The sequence below is a fragment of the Hemitrygon akajei genome, chromosome 11, assembly GCF_048418815.1.
Source record: "Hemitrygon akajei chromosome 11, sHemAka1.3, whole genome shotgun sequence".
Taxonomy (NCBI): domain Eukaryota; kingdom Metazoa; phylum Chordata; class Chondrichthyes; order Myliobatiformes; family Dasyatidae; genus Hemitrygon; species Hemitrygon akajei.
Window position 1 is genome coordinate 120,585,087 of NC_133134.1, and position 17,569 is coordinate 120,602,655.

Consider the following 17,569-nt stretch of genomic DNA (forward strand, 5'->3'; position numbering starts at 1 on the left):
TGCTGCCTTCTTTTGATTGACTGTAAATTAAGAAAATCAGCGTAGGCACCTTCTTCCAATGTTATTGGAATCTTCCTTTTCATTGTAACATTCAAGATGATTGTTGACACCTTCAAATTCTTCATAGTTCCTAACTTGTTGAAGTTGTGAAAATCGTTTCACTTTCACTCCCAGCCCTTTTTGGCATCTCCTAGCCTGACTGCTTGAAACCGTAGTGAGTCTTGCTGCTTATTTCTCACCAGCTATCAGTGACAAGGATCACTGTTTTTTGAATACAAGCACACACAAGTGACAATATTTAAAAATTGTTCACTCTAAGCATGATGTAGACTCTAACGGCCACACAAGTGTATGCATCTGACACCAGTTAGAAACTGCTTAGCAACAGTCTCCTGTCACAAGTAAGCAGCATAGTGTCTCAAATAAGCAAAGAGGATCCTGACTATTTTCTTGATTTTTTTTCCCCTTTAAGTGCTGTCCCAAATTAGTGGCTGCCCTGATTAACCAGTGGCCTGATTAACTAGAATCCACTGTATTTCCAAGCAATAAATTTTCTCTGATGAAGGGTTTCGGCCCGAAATGTCGTTATTACCTCCTCCCATAGATGCTGTCTGGCCTGCTGAGTTCTGCCAGCATTTCGTGTTTTAAAAAATTTTCTCTGTTGACTATTTATAAAGATTGGTCATTGGTTGGTTGTTATTTTCTTTGCTGGTATGCAGCCATCCATTTCATTCCACACTTGAAGTTGAACTTTATCCTCAGCTGTCCTCTATGTCTGCTATATGTCAGAAGAAGCTGAATTATTTCATGCTGGTGAAAGTGATTTTTGCTTTGCGCAGGCTTACAGAGAGAAGACAGAAATATGGCGCACAATTCAAAGGGATACCTGAGAGATTTTTGCATTCAAAAGCTGATCATTTATTTGTTCCATACTGTGTTCAGAAGCTGCTCCTTCTCCTTACCTGATTTTTAACATGCCATCGATCAGACCTATTCCTTCTACTGTGAAGACGCAATCTAAGAGTGGCTCAGAGAGTGGATTCTGGAAAGTGATTTCTGCAGTCATCTCACGCTTCAGAAAGGCATTCCCCGATATCTGAAGAAACAAATTTGTTACATGCTGTGATTATTCATTATTCCAAACTGCTAAAAAAGGTCAAATTAATTTATATTATATGTCCATGGCCCTAATGTAATATTTTCTGTTTCCAAGTAAGATAAAATCTTATCTTAAAGATTTCTAAAGAGTAAGAGAACTAGTCTTCACTACTGGGGAATATTCTCTTACTAATTTGAAGACTTGGAGCTCTAAATTGCTTTCCATCCATATGTATTTGAAGCTGATGCCAGCAGTTTTGATAGAGAATTCACAATGTCAGTAGAGATGAAAAATGTGCTTGGAATCCTCCTTCCCTCACAATTACTCTTATTTGCCACATTCAGTTAGTTTGAAGTAATTTTAGCCACTGCACTGCTTAAGTGGAAATTTCCATGAAAATGAAGGCTTTTGCATTGTCTGTTTATTAAGCTGAATCAATCTATTTGCAGATGGTTTCTAGTTTGAGCAGAAAGTGAGAGGGTAAAAGACAAAGCAAGAGAAATTAAGAATATTGGAGAAGAAAGAGGAAAAGCCAAAAGGGTTGATGTTGGATGGAAAGGGGGAGGACAATTCTCACAATTTTAGTCATAGCTCTGTGATGGATGGGAGGACCTGGAGGTGGTGCTTTGGGATGAACAGGAAACAGTGCTGAATGAATCCCAGTGTCGGCTAAAAGCAGTGTGAGGGACAGTGCCAGCACAAAGCAGGTCAGCTCTGAAGGGTTGGGGGGGGGGGGGGGTGGGTAGATGCAATATGTAAACAATTCATGCTGTACCGTAAGTACGCATTTTACACTAGTCACCATCCAGGCCATGTTCTTTTCTCATTGCTGCCATTGCAGAGAAGTCCAGGGTCAGGAACAATGATTATCCTTCATCCATCTATCTCCTGAACCAGTGTGGGTAACTTCACTTACCTTAACCAACTCTCCATGCTCCCCAACTCTTCCTTTGCTCCATTGATGACTGCTTTGGGGTTTGTAAATTTCATCAACTTTGCCTCCAACTTCCAGCCTGCCCTTAAATTCACTTGGTTCATTTCTGACACCTCCCTCCTCTTTCTCAATCTCTCTGTCTTCGTCTCTGGAGACAAGCTGTCTACCAATACCTAATGCTACCATGGCTATCTTGAAGATACCTCTTCCCACCCTGTCTCCTGCAAAAATATTACTCAGTTTATTCAATTCCTTCGTCTCTGCCTCATCTGTTCCCAGAGTGAGGCTTCCCTTTCTAGGACATCAGAGGACATCTCCTTCTTCAAAGAATGGGGTTTCTCTTCCTCCACCATTGATGCTGCTCTCACCTACATCTCCATTTTCCAGATCACCCCATCCTCCTGCTGACTTAACAGGGATAGAATTCCTCTTTTCCTAACATACCATCCCATGAAATTCCACACCCGAATCATCCACGTACTGTACCTGTCCAAACTTCTCTCAAACATTGAAATCGAGCTTGCATGCAGTTCTTGCACTAGCCGCTCATTCCACACTCTCACGACCCTCTGAGTGAAGAAGGTTCCCCTAATTTTTCATTAAACTTTTCACTCTTAACCCATGACCTCTAGTTGTAGTTGCAACCAACCTCAGTGGAAAAAGCCTGCTTGCATTTACTCTATCTATACCCCTCATAATTTTGTACACCTCTATCAAATCTCCCCTCAAACTTCTGCATTCCAAGGAATAAAGTCCTCACCTATTCAATCTTTCCTAATAACTCCGATCCTCCAGTAATGGTAACAACCTTGTAAATTTTCTTTGTACTCTTTCAAACTTATTCACATCTTTCTTGTAAGGTAGGTGACCAAAACTGCACACAATACTCCAGATTAGACCTCACTGATACCTTATAAAACATGTTTGTATCTTTTCCATAATATATCTTTGTTCTGCAGGAAGACGGATCTCAGGGTAGCATATGGTGACATATACATACTTTGATAATAAATTTATTTTGAACTTGAACTTTCATTCCCATTTGTCTCTTCTCCCTAATGCTACCATACATCTATCCATTAGGGGCAATTTACAGCGACTAATTAACCTACCAACTTGGTTGTTTCTGGGAAGAGGGAGGAAAGCAGAGAGAAACCCATGTCAGCTTTTGAAGAAATTTCCCACAGGCATCACCTGAGATTCAGAAGTGATCCTGGGCTACTTGAGTTGTGTGGCAGCAGTTCTATCAGCTGCACCAGTGTACTGTTCCCAAATAGAGAATGGGAAAAGAAGAAGAAATTTCTTGTATTCCAGCATTAAATACATCTGCACTGTATTTTCTGTTTCTAAGTAAGATAAAATCTTATCTTAAAGATTTCTAAAGAATAAGAGAACAATCACTCTTCTTCACTACTGGGGAATATTCTCTTACTAATTTGATGACTTGGAGCTCTAAATTGTTTATAAAAACCTATAAACAACCCAAATTGTTTAGGTTGTTTCTAAAAGCCTAATCATTTTTAAATTAAGTTATTAATGAAAGCAGTCCAGTTTAGCTTCACGTCAATTCAGATGTGGTCTTATGCTGTGAAAGGTTATGGTTGCGAAACTTTCTCTCTATCAAAACAAGGCAATTACACTATTGAATGAGATCAGGGAATACGATGAAGTATCCCCATAGATGGACTGATAATTTTGGTGTCTGCAGTGAAAATGTAGTTCATAGTTTGTTGAAGATTATTACTTTTATGCTGACAGCAGGTCTGACCACAATAATGTCCCTCATTGCCATCGCATTTTCATTTGTTCTTGCATCAGCTACCACAGCAATCAGCTTGATCAGTTGATGATTTTCCAGACAGTTGCAAAATACTCTAAAAGGAATGTCTAGAGGCACTGTTTTGACTGAAAGAAAAAAATATAAAACAGGGAATATTAAAATAATGTAATAGTTTATATGAAATATTAGTTTCACACCTACATATATATTTACAAGCCTCAATGCATCACAAAGGAGTTGAAGTTATGGAATAGGATTAAGAGAGCCATTTATCAGCCTATGCCTGAATATTTACTTGGTCTTGCTTTGAGTGCTGAGAGCTCTGAATGGACAGAACATTCTATAATATCAGTGAACATTCCCACTGTTGTCTTTATGATGGAAAGAAGATCACTAATGAGCAGCTGGTGTTGTAAGTGTGATGTTTTCAAATGTCATTCGGGTATTTGGGCAGATACGACTAAATCTTAAAAGAGATTATTTCCTAAAATAGCAAAAGAACAGAGGCACAACGCAATATCACTAGAAATTTCGTTACCTTCATTCTTATCGACTACAATTTTGTTCATTCTCTGAGCCATAACTTCTTTCACAGTTTGTCCAGTATATTTCAGTATTTGGGCGGTAAGATGAAGGTTGAAAATCCTGCTTTCTAAACTGTGATTGGAGATGTTCACAAAAGCATGAATATCAGATCCATGTTTTACTGATGCATCAGCTTTCAGTCGCACAAGGAATTGCACTTCTTGTGCAGGTTCCAGTTTATTTCTCAATTGGGCTTCATTAACTATTTCTCTTTCTTCTTGAGACCCTAAATATATTGAAAAACACATTTATTAAAACAAGAAAAAGCAGGCAATAGATAATTTATTCATTTTTCTGATTGCTTTGTTTGAAATTATGAACAGATTTTTTACAACCTTGACCTACTGCAACTTGCCTGCCTCAGAACACTGTTTACAGAAGATGTCATCTCCCTGTCTCCTGGCCCAACACATCTCTCAAGCACCTGGATGGTAAAGACACCTATGACAGACTATTGCTTATTGACTACAGCTCAACATTTTAAGTGAGTCATAGCCAATCTCTGGACCCTAGTTATAAATGCCTCCCTCTGCAATTGGATCTTTGACTTCCTGACTGACATTACAATCAGTAACTCTAGGCAGTGACACCTCTGGCTCGATTATTCTAAATACCGGTGCTCCACAAGCCTGCATACTCATGGCTCCGTGGGCAGAATCTGCTCTAACTCCATTTATAAATTTGCAGATGATACCACTGTAGTGGGCTGTATTACAAACAATATCATGTTGGAGTACAGGAAGAAGGTCGAGAGCCTTGTAGTATAAACTATCCCCCTCAATGTCAGTACTGTAATAGAAAAAGTCTGGTCACTGACATTAGGAAGGGGAGGGGGTTGGTGCTCTGCTCCAGTTTACATCAATGGAATTCGGGTTGAGAGGATTGAGAGCTTCAAGTTCCTAGAAATGAACATTACCAATAGCCTGCCTTAGTGCATCCATGTAGACATCATGGTCAAGAAAGTTCACCAGCACTTCTACTTCCTCAGGAGGCTAAGAAGAGGGACGCCTCACGTCTTAATAAGCTGGTAAGGAAGGCGGGCTCTGTCGTGGGCAAAGTACTGGAGAGTTTAACATCGGTAGCTGAGCGAAGGGCGCTGAGTAGGCTACGGTCAATTATGGATAACTCTGAACATCCTCTACATAGCACCATCCAGAGACAGAGAAGCAGTTTCAGTGACAGGTTACTATCGATGCAATGCTCCTCAGTCAGGATGAAGAGGTCAATACTCCCCAATGCCATTAGGCTTTACAATTCTACCGCCAGGACTTAAGAACTTTTTAAAAGCTATTATTAATGCTTTTTGAGACGGTGATTTAGATGCATATCATATTTTTTTTTACTGAGTTAAGTATTGTATGTAATTAGTTTTGCTACAACAAGTGTATGGGACATTGGAAAAAAAGTTGAATTTCCCCATGGGGATGAATAAAGTATCTATCTATCTATCTATCTATCTATCTATCTATCTATCTATCTATCTATCTATCTATCTATCTATCTATCTATCTATCTAAAGAAATCTGGAATGCCTCATCAACTCCTAACAATTTTTATTGAAGCACCATAGAAAGCATCCTATCTGGATGCATAACAGCTTGATATGGCAACTGTTCTATATGACTGCATGAAACTACAGGGAGCTTTGGGAACAGCTCAGGATTTCATGCAGCTATTTTTTTGTATTTGCTATAAAATGTGATTTTTTATGTTATATTATGATATACTGGAGTAATAAAAATTTCTAACAGGTATATTTTCTCACAGGTATTTCCTTTGCTTACCCTCACGATGCTTGTAATTGTGAGTGATGTCTTCACGATAATTACTGTTGCAGCTCTTGGTGCTAATACATTTGCCTACACGACGAGTGTCAACAGATAGCTTTGTTTTTTTGCCATTCCTGAATCTTAACCATGTTACCACATCTGCATTGACCTCCGCAAAAACGAAAGGGACATCATACTTCATCTCCACTGCCCCTTCTTGGATTGCTTTCACTGGGGCAGGTCCACAGCAGTAAATTCCTAAACAGGAAAGCATGGAAATGATTGAGAAAAAATAATTAATCAACGTAAGAATTATCTTCAATTTAACAAGTCCCTTCCAGAAGCCCAGACTGGCTAGAGGTGTTTAGAAATGACATACTGCTATGAATCTGCAAGCCTCCACTTTCATGCTTTGCTAGGCAAGAGCATTGAAATAATTGTGCACCCTCATATCTGGAAGCAGCAAAAATGACATGAAAACATTAGATTTTGGTACTTATTGTGCCAACTTAACAAATAAAAGTCAAATTTCTCCGAGAAGCCCAAAACCAATTAACCTGTTACTGATCATATCAGAGTAACTAAGTCAGGATTATGAAAAGAGATGAAATGCATGAGAACTATAATCTTGATGCAAGATCTTGCAGTTGAATTATTTTACGAACTTTCTCTGCTGTTGGCTTTTATATTTATAGTCCGGGCAATGACCCAATATTTTATTTTAGTCATACCTTCACTCTTCTCCTGTGGAGTTGGGTCCAGAGCCTGCCATCCATCATAACCTGCCTTTAGGTCATTTCGTGCCATCCAACTCTCCACCCAGACGTGGAAGTTCCTGCATCATAGGAAGAAGTATCGCAACACAGATACTATAGGTGTTTGGTTCATTTCCTAGTAACACTAGTCACAAATTCAGTCTCTTTCATTTCATTAAAAAGAAAATGAACATTTCCTTTTACAAAGTGAATCCCAGTCTTTATCCTAAAGCATTTATACCTACTCCCTGTAATGTATTTGTGATAGGTCTGATATATTTTTATCTCTCAGTTGAAAATGTATTCAGCAGGACTTTGAATGATGAACTGTTCTAAGAGCAAAGCATGTAACATGAATATTTCAGAACTATTTGTGGGGAAGATTAGGTATCTGGCAATGTCCTCTCAAAGTTCAAAGTAAATTTGTTATCAGAGTATATACAGTGCCTATAAAAACATTCACCACCAACACCGCCCCCCCCCCCCAGACGTTCTCATGTTTTATTGTTTTACAAAATTGAACCACAGTGGATTTAATTTGGTTCTTTTGATACTGATCAACAGAAAAATACTCTTTTGTGTCAAAGATCTCTACAAAGTGATCTAAATTAATTACAAATATAAAACACAAAATAAATTGATTGCTTAAGTATTCACCCCCTTCAAGTCAGTATTCAGTAGATGCACCTTTGGCAGCAATGACAACCTTGAGTCTGTGTGGATAGATCCCCATCAGCTTTGCAGATCTGGACACATCCCCGTTCTTCTTTACAAAATGGCTCAAGCTCTGTCAGATGGCACGGGAAACATGAGTGAACAGCCCTTTTCAAGTCCAGCCACAAATTGAGGTCTGGACTCAGACTTGGCCACTCCAGGACATTAACTCTGTTTATAAGCCATTCTGGTGTGGCTTTTGCTTTATGCTTGGGGTCATTGCCTTGCTGGCAAACATACCTTCTCCCAAGTCACAGTATAGGTACATAAGTATAAATGTTCACCTCAGACAAAGCAGATGCACATTTCTACAGAAAATAATGGATTAAATGTGCTTGATGGAAGTTGGGCTCAAACATTGGAGCATAATTTCTGAAGGATAAATATCCAAGAGCTTAAACTAACATTTTCATTTTAGAATGAAATCATATACACTGTCTAATCCAATAGTTTTGATTATTAGTTTCAATTTAAAGTAATAACAATTGAAATTATTCCTGGATTAAATTTTAATTAATACCATTGTGACTCACCATGTTAGTTCACCACGCGGTTTCCCAAATTCATCTATTTCTTCCTCGATTGTTAAGTTGCCGTTTGTGTCATGAGCAGAGTTAAAGTTTGTGACAACACGAGAAGGAATTCCCAGGCATCTCAAAACTGCAGGAATGTAAAAGAAATAGAATTGAATAAAACTGCTGAAGAATCATCCACTATACCCTGTTAGAGGGTTATTGGGGTTAGCCCATGTAGCAATTAATTGACTTCAGGCACTGGTCTTCAGATTCAAATATGCATTGAAGATAAAATCTGAAACAATGGGTAGGCAACGCTGACTTAAATTCATTTCTTGTGTGTATTTGAGTGCCTATATATGGGAACACGAGGCATCACAAACACGAAGAGCCGAACTGGTAGATATTAAAGTAGTGTGTGTGCGCGTGCATGTGTGTTTATTTAACAGACAAAACTTTGTCTGTTAAGTGGTAAGATGGAGCCACCAGTTGTGAAGGATGGTTATTGAAGGTTTGGGCTCCCTTCTCTACATCCATGACTGTGCTGCCACACACAGCTCCAATCTGCTAATCAAATTCACATATGACATGACTTTGATCAGCCTTATTTCTAGTGGTGATGAGACAGCCTACAGAGGAGAGAGTGACACCCTGACACAGTGGTACTCTCCATCAATGTCCAAAAAACAAAAAAGCTGATTGTGGATTACAGGAGGAACAGAGACAGGCTTGGCTCGATCAACATCAATGAGTCTGCAGTTGAGAGGGTGAGTAGTTTCAAGTTCCTCGATATACACATACCGATGATCTCACCTGGACTGCATACACCTGCTTTGTGGCATAAAAAGCACAACAGTGTCTCTCCCGCCTCAAGTGACTGAAGAAGTTTGGCATGAACTCCCAGATCCTTAAGACCTTCAACAAGGCACCATTGATAGCATCCAGACTGGCTGTATCACTGCCTGATACGGGAACTGCTCCAACCTTGATCACTGGGCACTGCAAACAGTGGTACCAACACCCAGCCCATCTGTGGATGTGAACTTCCCTCCATTGAGGACATTTATAGCAGCAAGTGCAAAAAGAAGGCCTGTGAGATCATTAGGGACACCAGTCAGCCCAACCATAAACTGTTTCAGCTGCTTCTGCCTGGCAAATGGTACCACAGCATTAAAGCCAGGACCATCTATTAGAAAGACTATTAGACTTACAAATTCACTTGGCTGGACATTGCAACGGAGTCACAAAGCAAAGATTTTTACCCCCTCACATTGTGGGATGAACGTAAGATCTAAATAAATTCTAATTCTCTGCACACCAAAAATCAGCAGTCAAATCCACCAAGCGCATCAAGGCATTGAAAATGGTTGCCTATGAGCAAGACAAACCAGGTGGACTATTGCTCCTTTAGTGAATTGTTCTGAAACCCAAACAGCTTCGCTACTCCTGAGTGTTGACAAAGGATTTGCTCTGTGTCTGAGATCATGCATGCTCTTCATTTTCTCACATGATGTTGTCCCAAAATTTCTCACCATGGGAGATTATGTAAAGTGATGTGAAGCATGCAGAAAATGGCACAAAAATCGTGCTGAGACTTTCTGCCTCATAGAATTCCCAACCGTTTTGTAGCAAATTGCAGGCATAGAGATTTTTGGACCGAAAAGAGACAAATATCTTCTCACATGATTACTACTCATGGAATGTTGAAGTGTCCAAGCTGTCCTCTACATCCTCAGCAGCAGTTCTACAGCACCTAAAAGTTGTGTTCACTTGCCATAGATAACCAGAGACTCCTGGGTCAGACAACAGTCCAGAATCAGAATCAGAATCAAGTTTATTATCACTGGAAACTCAAGAAAATCTGCAGATGCTGGAAATTCAAGCAACACACACAAAATGCTGTATGGATGCAGTAGCCTCCCTGGGTCTAACCAAAGGTATGATTGTTTGTCCTTTATGTCTTTTTTTTATCACAAGACACTGCTGGATAGTATGAACATGAGATACTGTGGGTCTAGCCCACTTGCGATGGAGCTGGACTTGTTGTGCACCATATTGCAACCTGTTCAGCCACCAAGGGATGAAGGCATTAGTGGCACATGGACACAGTGCATAATCTAATGGACAATCCAATGATTGTCTTGGACGTTTCTGTTGTGGTCACTCGGTGGAAGAGAAGCTGGATTGCGTTCAACTGCAGCTGCACTGCAAGATGAGGGGAACTACTTCAGGTTGTTCTGGCAGAAAAGTGGCTCCAGGACAATGTCCACGCACTATCAATCTACAGACCTCAACACTCAGAATCTTCAGCTATTGTATCATTTTTTTGTAACTGTGTTTCTTCTGCTATCCTAATTATATATGTGTTTTGTGCTGTGTGCTATGGTTCTATGTTTTGCACCTTAGCTCTAGAGGAACGCTGCTTCATTTGGCTGTATTCATGTATATGGTTGATTGGTAATTAAATTTGAACTTGAAGAGCATTCCAATGCATGCAACTTCTTGCTCTACATGTTCCAGAGCTGAGTGAAGAGCCAGTGAAGTGGCATTTGCTGATAACTTGTTATAGCAGAGTTAACATTTGAGAAGATCCTCAGGCAGGAGTTTCATCATCATCATCATCAGGTTCCATGCCCAGTTTGAGCTTTGACTGCCATGGCCCACACACTCCTATTTCAGGTCAAGTGGATCAATTCATTGGTATTCATTTCCAGTTCTCCGGCTGCTCTCTCCATCACCATTTGTCTTTGCCTTCCTCTTGCTTTCTTCCCTTCGATCTTTCCCATAGATACTGTGCATTCTAACTCCTCTTTCCTAATCACATGTCCAATGAAGTTACGTTGCTTTTTCATGATCTCATACATTATTTCTCTTTTGTGCTTGCTCTGTTCATGACATCCTCATTAGATATTCATTTCATCCATGAGATTTTTTGCATCCTCCTCAAAAACCACATCTCTGCTGCATCAGTTCGTTTCCTCATGTTACTAGATATTGTCCAACATTCTGAGCCATATAACGTAATTGGATAAACGTAACATTTCAGTACTCTGAGGCAGGTTGTCATGCCTAGTTTATTGTTGGTCAGTATACTCTTCATTCTCATAAAGGTGTCTTTTGCTGTCCCTATTCTTCTTTTGATGTCCATGTCGCACCTGCCATCTGATGTCACCCAGCTTCCAAAGTAGCAAAAGCCCTGTACTTGTGTTATGTCTTCCCTGTTTATTCTCAGCCTGCAGATAGGATTCTCTTTCTTTTCGGATATCACCATACATTCTGTCTTTTTGCAATTGATAGATAGACCCATTTTTGCACTTTCTTCAACAACTATATCAATTGGGTTTTGTAGTTCTTCCTCCATACTTGCAATTAACACAGTGTCACCCACACATCTAAAATTATTCATGTTTTCACTGCCAACTTTAATACCCAAGATTTCTCTTATTTTTTGTAATATTGTTTCACTGTACACATTAAACAAATCAGGGGAGAAAACACACCCTTGCCTAACACCTCTCTTGATTTTCGTAAACTGACTCACTTCTCCATCTATTCTTACAGAGGCAGTTTGTTCCCAGTACAGATTTTTGATTAGGCGGAGGTCTTTCAAATCTAGATCTAGAGTTTCCTGTAATATTTCAAATAATGTATTGTGTTTCACTTTATCAAATGCTTTTGTGTAGTTGATAAAACAAGCAGACAAATCTTTTTGCACTTGAATAGCTCCTTCTGATAGTATCCTTAACATCAATATCACATTTCTTGTACCTTTGTCTTTCACAAAACCACATTGTTCTTTACCTATTTCAGCTTGTATCTTACTTTTAGCTCTTGTCATCAAAATTCTTAGAAGTATCTCAGTGATATGACTCATTAAACTTGTGATCCTATGTAATTCACATTCTATTGCTCCAGGTTTCTTAGGAAGAGTGATAAATAATGATTTTTTCATTTCTTCTGGTATTATTCCAGTCTCATAAATGTCATTGATTAGATCAGTAAGTTTTTCAATTCCATAATCTTCAAGGGCAATAATTTGTTCTATTACTAATTCATCAGGATCTGCTGCCTTGCCTTTCTTCATCTTATTTATTGCATTACCAACTTCAGATTTTTTCAGAACTTCCAGCAGGAGTTTATATATTTCATAACCAGCCTCTCAAAGTACTTTATCACACAGATGTAAGTACATTTGGAAGGTAGTCATTGAGGTAGGTTACCGTGTTCTTCTTGGGCACCAGTATGATTGAAGCCTGCACGAAGCAGGTGGGAACCTCAGACTGCAGAAGCAAGAGTTTGAAGACGTCAGTAAACACTCCAGCCAGTTGATTAGCAAAGGTCTTCAGTACTTGACAAGGTACACTGTCTAGGCTGGATGCTTTCCATGGGTTCGCCATTAAAGCAAGGGTCCCAGAACAAATTCTTGTAGAACGCCACTGGCCACTGACCTCCAGGCAGTGCGTACTACCACCCTCTATCTTCTATGAGCAGCTGTGCTCTGAATCCACGCAGCCACGATTGGATCCCATGCCTCTTGATTTTCTGACTGAGCCGACTAACGGGAAGCTTATCAAACACCTTACTAAAATCCATACACACCACATCCACTGCTCTATCTTCATCAATGTGCTTGTTACATCCTCTAAAAATTCAATCAGGCTACCACTCACAAAGCCGTACTAACTATCCTTGTTTCTCTAAGTTTTGAGAAATCCTGCCTCCAAGAAACTTCTCCAGTTGCCTTTGTAATGGGAGAGGAAAATTGAGCATATGGAGGAACCCCATACAGTCAGAGAGAGTGCGTGTAAACCCTGGCATGGCCAGCACCCATTTTACTGGAGCTGCGAGGTAGCAGTTCTACCATGTGTCACTGTGCTGCTCTTCCAATTGCTTGTTCACATTATTAATAATTGTCTCTCTTTTCAAGAGGCCCCTGTTTGTCCCCACTTGCCTTTCTTTCTTTATATTTGCATTTAATGAAGCTTGTGTAATTACTTGTGTTGCTATCACTAGTCACTCTCACCTTCTGAAAGGAAGTTTAGAAATAAATTCAATTTCAGAATAAAATCCTCACCTGTGCAAGCCACTGCTGCAAACACCCAACACTGTCCGTAGCGAACTGCCCCAAGGCCTCCTTTATACCACTGACGGAGGATTGCAACACTTCCATTCCATGCCCAAGGGTACTCCCCTCCAGTGTATGGATCACTCCATTTGCCAGTAAGCACCCCTTTGTCATCAGCAGAATTTATCTGAAAAAGGATGAATGATGTATCTGTCATATGAAAGCTCCACCTGCAGGGGGTATTCATAAGTTATTGCATTCCACTTTTTCAGTGAACACTTCTTACATTGAACATGTCAGACTTCCCAAATCCCTTCAAACATGTAAAGCATATCATCCTCTATAAATTTTACTGTTTTCTTCCTTTGTAACTCAAAGATCAAAGTTCAAAGTAAATTTATTTTCAAGGTACACATATGTCACCATACACATACAAACCTGAAATTAATTTTCTTCTGTACAGTCGCAGTAAATATAAGAGACACAATAGAATCAATGAAAGACTGCACCCAACAGGTTGGACAAATAACCAATTTGTAGAAAAAACATACAAAATATTGTGCAAATACAAAAAGAAAGAATGGAGAAGATGGGACCTGTACAGAAGGGACGGATTGCACTTGAACTGGAAGGGAACTAATATCCTAGCAGGAATATCCCCACTAAGCAGCACTATCCTAGCTAGGGATGCACAGTGGGATTTAAACTTGAGTTGCAAGGGGATGGGAACCAGAGTGCCAGAACAGTTAGTGAAGAGGTTGTGGAGACAGATGCTAGTAAGATCTCAGACAAAGACAGAAATCAAAAGGTTGAGCATGATACGACGAATGTCCTGAGCTGTACAGTATATATTTCAATATAAGAAGTATTGTACAAAAGGTGGATGGGCTCAGGGCATGGATCAAAACCTGGAATTATGATATTGTAGTCATTACTGAGACTTGGTTGCAGGAAGGGCAGGACTGGCAACTGAATATTCCTGTTTCCATTATTTTAAACGTAAGAGAATAGGTGGGATTAAAGGAGGTGGCGTGGTGTTACTACTCAGGGCAGCGCTCAGTCAGGATAGACTGGAGAACTCTTCTAGTGAGGCATTATGGGAGGAACTGAGAAATAAGAAAAGCGTGGCTAGGTTAATGGGGCTATATTACAAACCAATCAAGAGTCTGAAGGATTTAGAGGAGCAAATTTGTAGAGAGGTTGTGTAGACTGTTGCAAGAAACACAAGGTTGTAATAGTAGGTGATTTTAACTTTCCACAGATTGACTGGGACTCCCATACAGTAAAAGGACTAGTTGAGATAGAGTTTGTCAAATGCATTTAATAAATTTCCTTTGTCAGTATGTAGAAGTCCCAATAAGAGAGGGTGTGAAACTTGATCTGCTATTACTGAACGTAGGGAAACACTTCACATCTAGTGATCACAATGCCACTAGGTTCAAAGTAAATATGCACGGGTAGTGATTCTAAGTTGGAGAAAGACTAATTTTGATGGTATCAGAAAGGATCTGTCAAGTGTGGATTTCAGCAGGCTGTTTGCTGGCAAAGATGTACTTGGTAAGTATGAGGCCTTCAAAAGTGAAATTTTGAAAGCACAAACTTGTACGTGTCTGTCAGAATAAAAGATAAAGATAAAAAGTGTAGGGAACCTTAGTTTTCAGGAGATAACGAGGTCCTGGTTAAGGAGGTGCCTAGCAGGTATAGGCATATAGGAAGAAATGAGATGCTTCTGGAGTGTAAGAAATGGAAGAGAACACTTAAGGAAGAAATCAGGAAGGTTAAAAGAAGACATGAGGTTTCCCTAGCAGACAAGGTGAAGGAAAATCTTAAGGGATTCTACAGATATGCTAAGAGCAAAAGGATTGCAAGAGACAAAATTGGTCCTCTGGAAGATCAGAATGGTAATCCATATGTGGAGCCAGAAGAGATGGGGGAGATCTTAAAATAATTTTGCATCTGCTTTTGCTCAGGAGATGGGCACAGAGTCTATAGAAATGAGGGAAAGCGGCATCAACTTCATGGACCCTATTCAGATTACAGAGGTGAACATGCGACAGAACGAAAACAGACCATAGTTGGAACTATCACAAGTTATCCGCACCTTTATTCTTACTAATACTTGTTCAAGACTCACCATAGCTGTCACAACTCTACTGATATAAACAGGATCATTTCTGCGTATATAATCCTTTGCTGGATTAGACACGCATTTGTTGCTTTTTTCCAATATCTTAAGGCAGATATCCACAATGTCTTCTTCAAACTGAAATGCAAAAGCATTTTAATATTTCTGAGAACACTGTTTGAGAAATGCTTAGTGATAATGATTTTTGTACAATTATTAAAAGTGCAATAATAAGAATGAAGGTTAATCTTCAGGACAGATTGCTATTTAGTTTCTGAAATAATGCAGTGATGTTCTTCCAGTGTAAAACTAATATGGCCATTTCCTTGACTTGTGTTTCTGTCCTCTTCTCCCCACTACCACCCTCACCTTCCCCCCACCAAAAACAGATAATTATCAGTCCTACTCCAGACTTCAAAAATGGGCATCTCTTGGGAGTCATCTTGCCACAATGCCTACCTGCCCTTTTCTGCCACTGAAGTCTGAAACAACTGCAAAGATGGTGGCCCCTGGATTACAACCATTTACCTCATCCATTAGGTGTAGCAGGGCTTCTGGCCCATTTTACTGGTATCTCCTAACATAGCAATCACTCTTATCTCAACAATTGTCTAAAAGCCCAAAGCATAAATCTTTACAAATTGAGCATCCTCGATTTCTGAAGCTCTCTCCAAATTACATTTATCAAAGAAGAAACAGAGTATGCAGAAGTTTCAAGACTGCTCCCCTGCTCAAGTGAATGATCGTTTCTATCTTTGACAATAGCTGTGCTCCACTTTGAATTGTTTTTTAGGTTATTCATTTTGCCCATATGGTCCTCTCCGGGTTCATTTTCTCTTGCTGATATTCATATCAATGTACATGTTTGCTTTAGTAACCCTTGTTATCGTATCATTGGTGTAATCCAAAATAGATGCTCACTTGACAAGCTTTCACTGCAAATTGAACTACTTGTGATTCAACCTTTTGGAAGCAACCAGCAAGGTTATCAGGACTTAGATGGGGAAAACCGCGGTGAAAAATAACATCAGCCAAGTTGTCAATGACTTGGCAGTCATCCTAAGCTCAGTTGCAGTTGCTGGATAAATTGAAAATTATATTGGGGACAAATTTGCATACCATATACATATGTGCGAAGGTAAGTATGATGGTGGGAAGTCTATGACCTGGAGAAACTGGAGGGAGAACAAGAGAAATGTAAAAGCTTATCTGACCTCATGTGTGCACTGAGAACCTGCTCCTGCATGAGAAGCATGTGGACTATATGGGTCATGCAGGAATAGCTGAAGCGTTTGGAAATGGTAAATGGATAGTCTTGTGTCATCCAAGGCCCATCATGTATTATGCAACAGGTACATACAGGCATCTTAAATAACTGCAGATTTTGCAATTAATAAAATAAGTCTACAAATCCATTTGTCTTCATTATTGTCTTCATCAGCTCAGAAGGGAAGGAGGGAAAAGAGGAGAGCAGTAGTGATAGGGGATTCGGTAGTTAGGGGGACAGATAGGAGGTTCTGTGGAAGAGATCGAGAATTCCGGATGGTCTATTGCCTCCCTGGTATCAGGGTCCGCGATATCTCGGATCGAGTTCTCAGTATTCTCAAGAGGGAGGGTGAGCAGCCGGATGTCGTGGTCCATGTAGGGACCAATGACATGGGTAGGAAGAGGGAGGAGATCTTGAAAGGTGAGTTTATGGAGCTAGGTGCCAAGTTAAAGGACAGGACCTCCAAGATAGCAATCTCAGGATTGCTATCAGTGCCACGTGCAGGTGGGTTTAGAAATAGTAAGATAGTGCAGATCAACACGTGGCTGAAGACCTGGTGTGGAAGGGAGGGCTTCAGATTTATAGATAATAGGGCAGTTTTCCAGGGAAGGTGGGACCTGTTCCGGTGGGACGGTTTACATCTGAACTGGAGGGGGACAAGTATTCTTGCAGGTAGGTTTGCTAGAGAGGCTCCAGTGGATTTAAACTAGATATGGGGAGGAGGGGAACCAGAGTGTGGGAACAGATGTATGGGAGAAGGAAGAAAAAGAAGACTGTAAAGTTCTTTGTACTGTTAGAGATAAGCAGAGAGGAAGAGGTGGAGAATTTCTTAAATGCATTTATTTTAATGCTAGGAGCATTGTAAGAAAGGTGGATGAGCTTAGAGCATGGATTGATACCTGGAAATATGATGTTGTAACTATTAGTGAAACATGGTTGCAGGAGGGGTGTGATTGGCAAC

At 39.9% G+C, this 17,569-nt stretch overlaps 1 protein-coding gene across 1 annotated transcript in view; it reads right to left on the reverse strand.

Moving 5' to 3' along the window:
- LOC140735974 (protein-glutamine gamma-glutamyltransferase 2-like) overlaps positions 1–17,569 on the reverse strand; it is a 40,294-nt gene that overhangs the window by 2,498 nt on the left and 20,227 nt on the right. Inside the window, exons 5-12 of the mRNA XM_073061609.1 lie at positions 15,351–15,479; positions 13,226–13,403; positions 8,170–8,296; positions 6,899–7,002; positions 6,183–6,425; positions 4,352–4,624; positions 3,778–3,938; positions 963–1,096 (exon numbers count right to left, since the gene is read on the reverse strand). Of these exons, the coding sequence (XP_072917710.1) occupies positions 963–1,096; positions 3,778–3,938; positions 4,352–4,624; positions 6,183–6,425; positions 6,899–7,002; positions 8,170–8,296; positions 13,226–13,403; positions 15,351–15,479 (1,349 nt within the window). The remainder of the gene's footprint in view (positions 1–962; positions 1,097–3,777; positions 3,939–4,351; positions 4,625–6,182; positions 6,426–6,898; positions 7,003–8,169; positions 8,297–13,225; positions 13,404–15,350; positions 15,480–17,569) is intronic.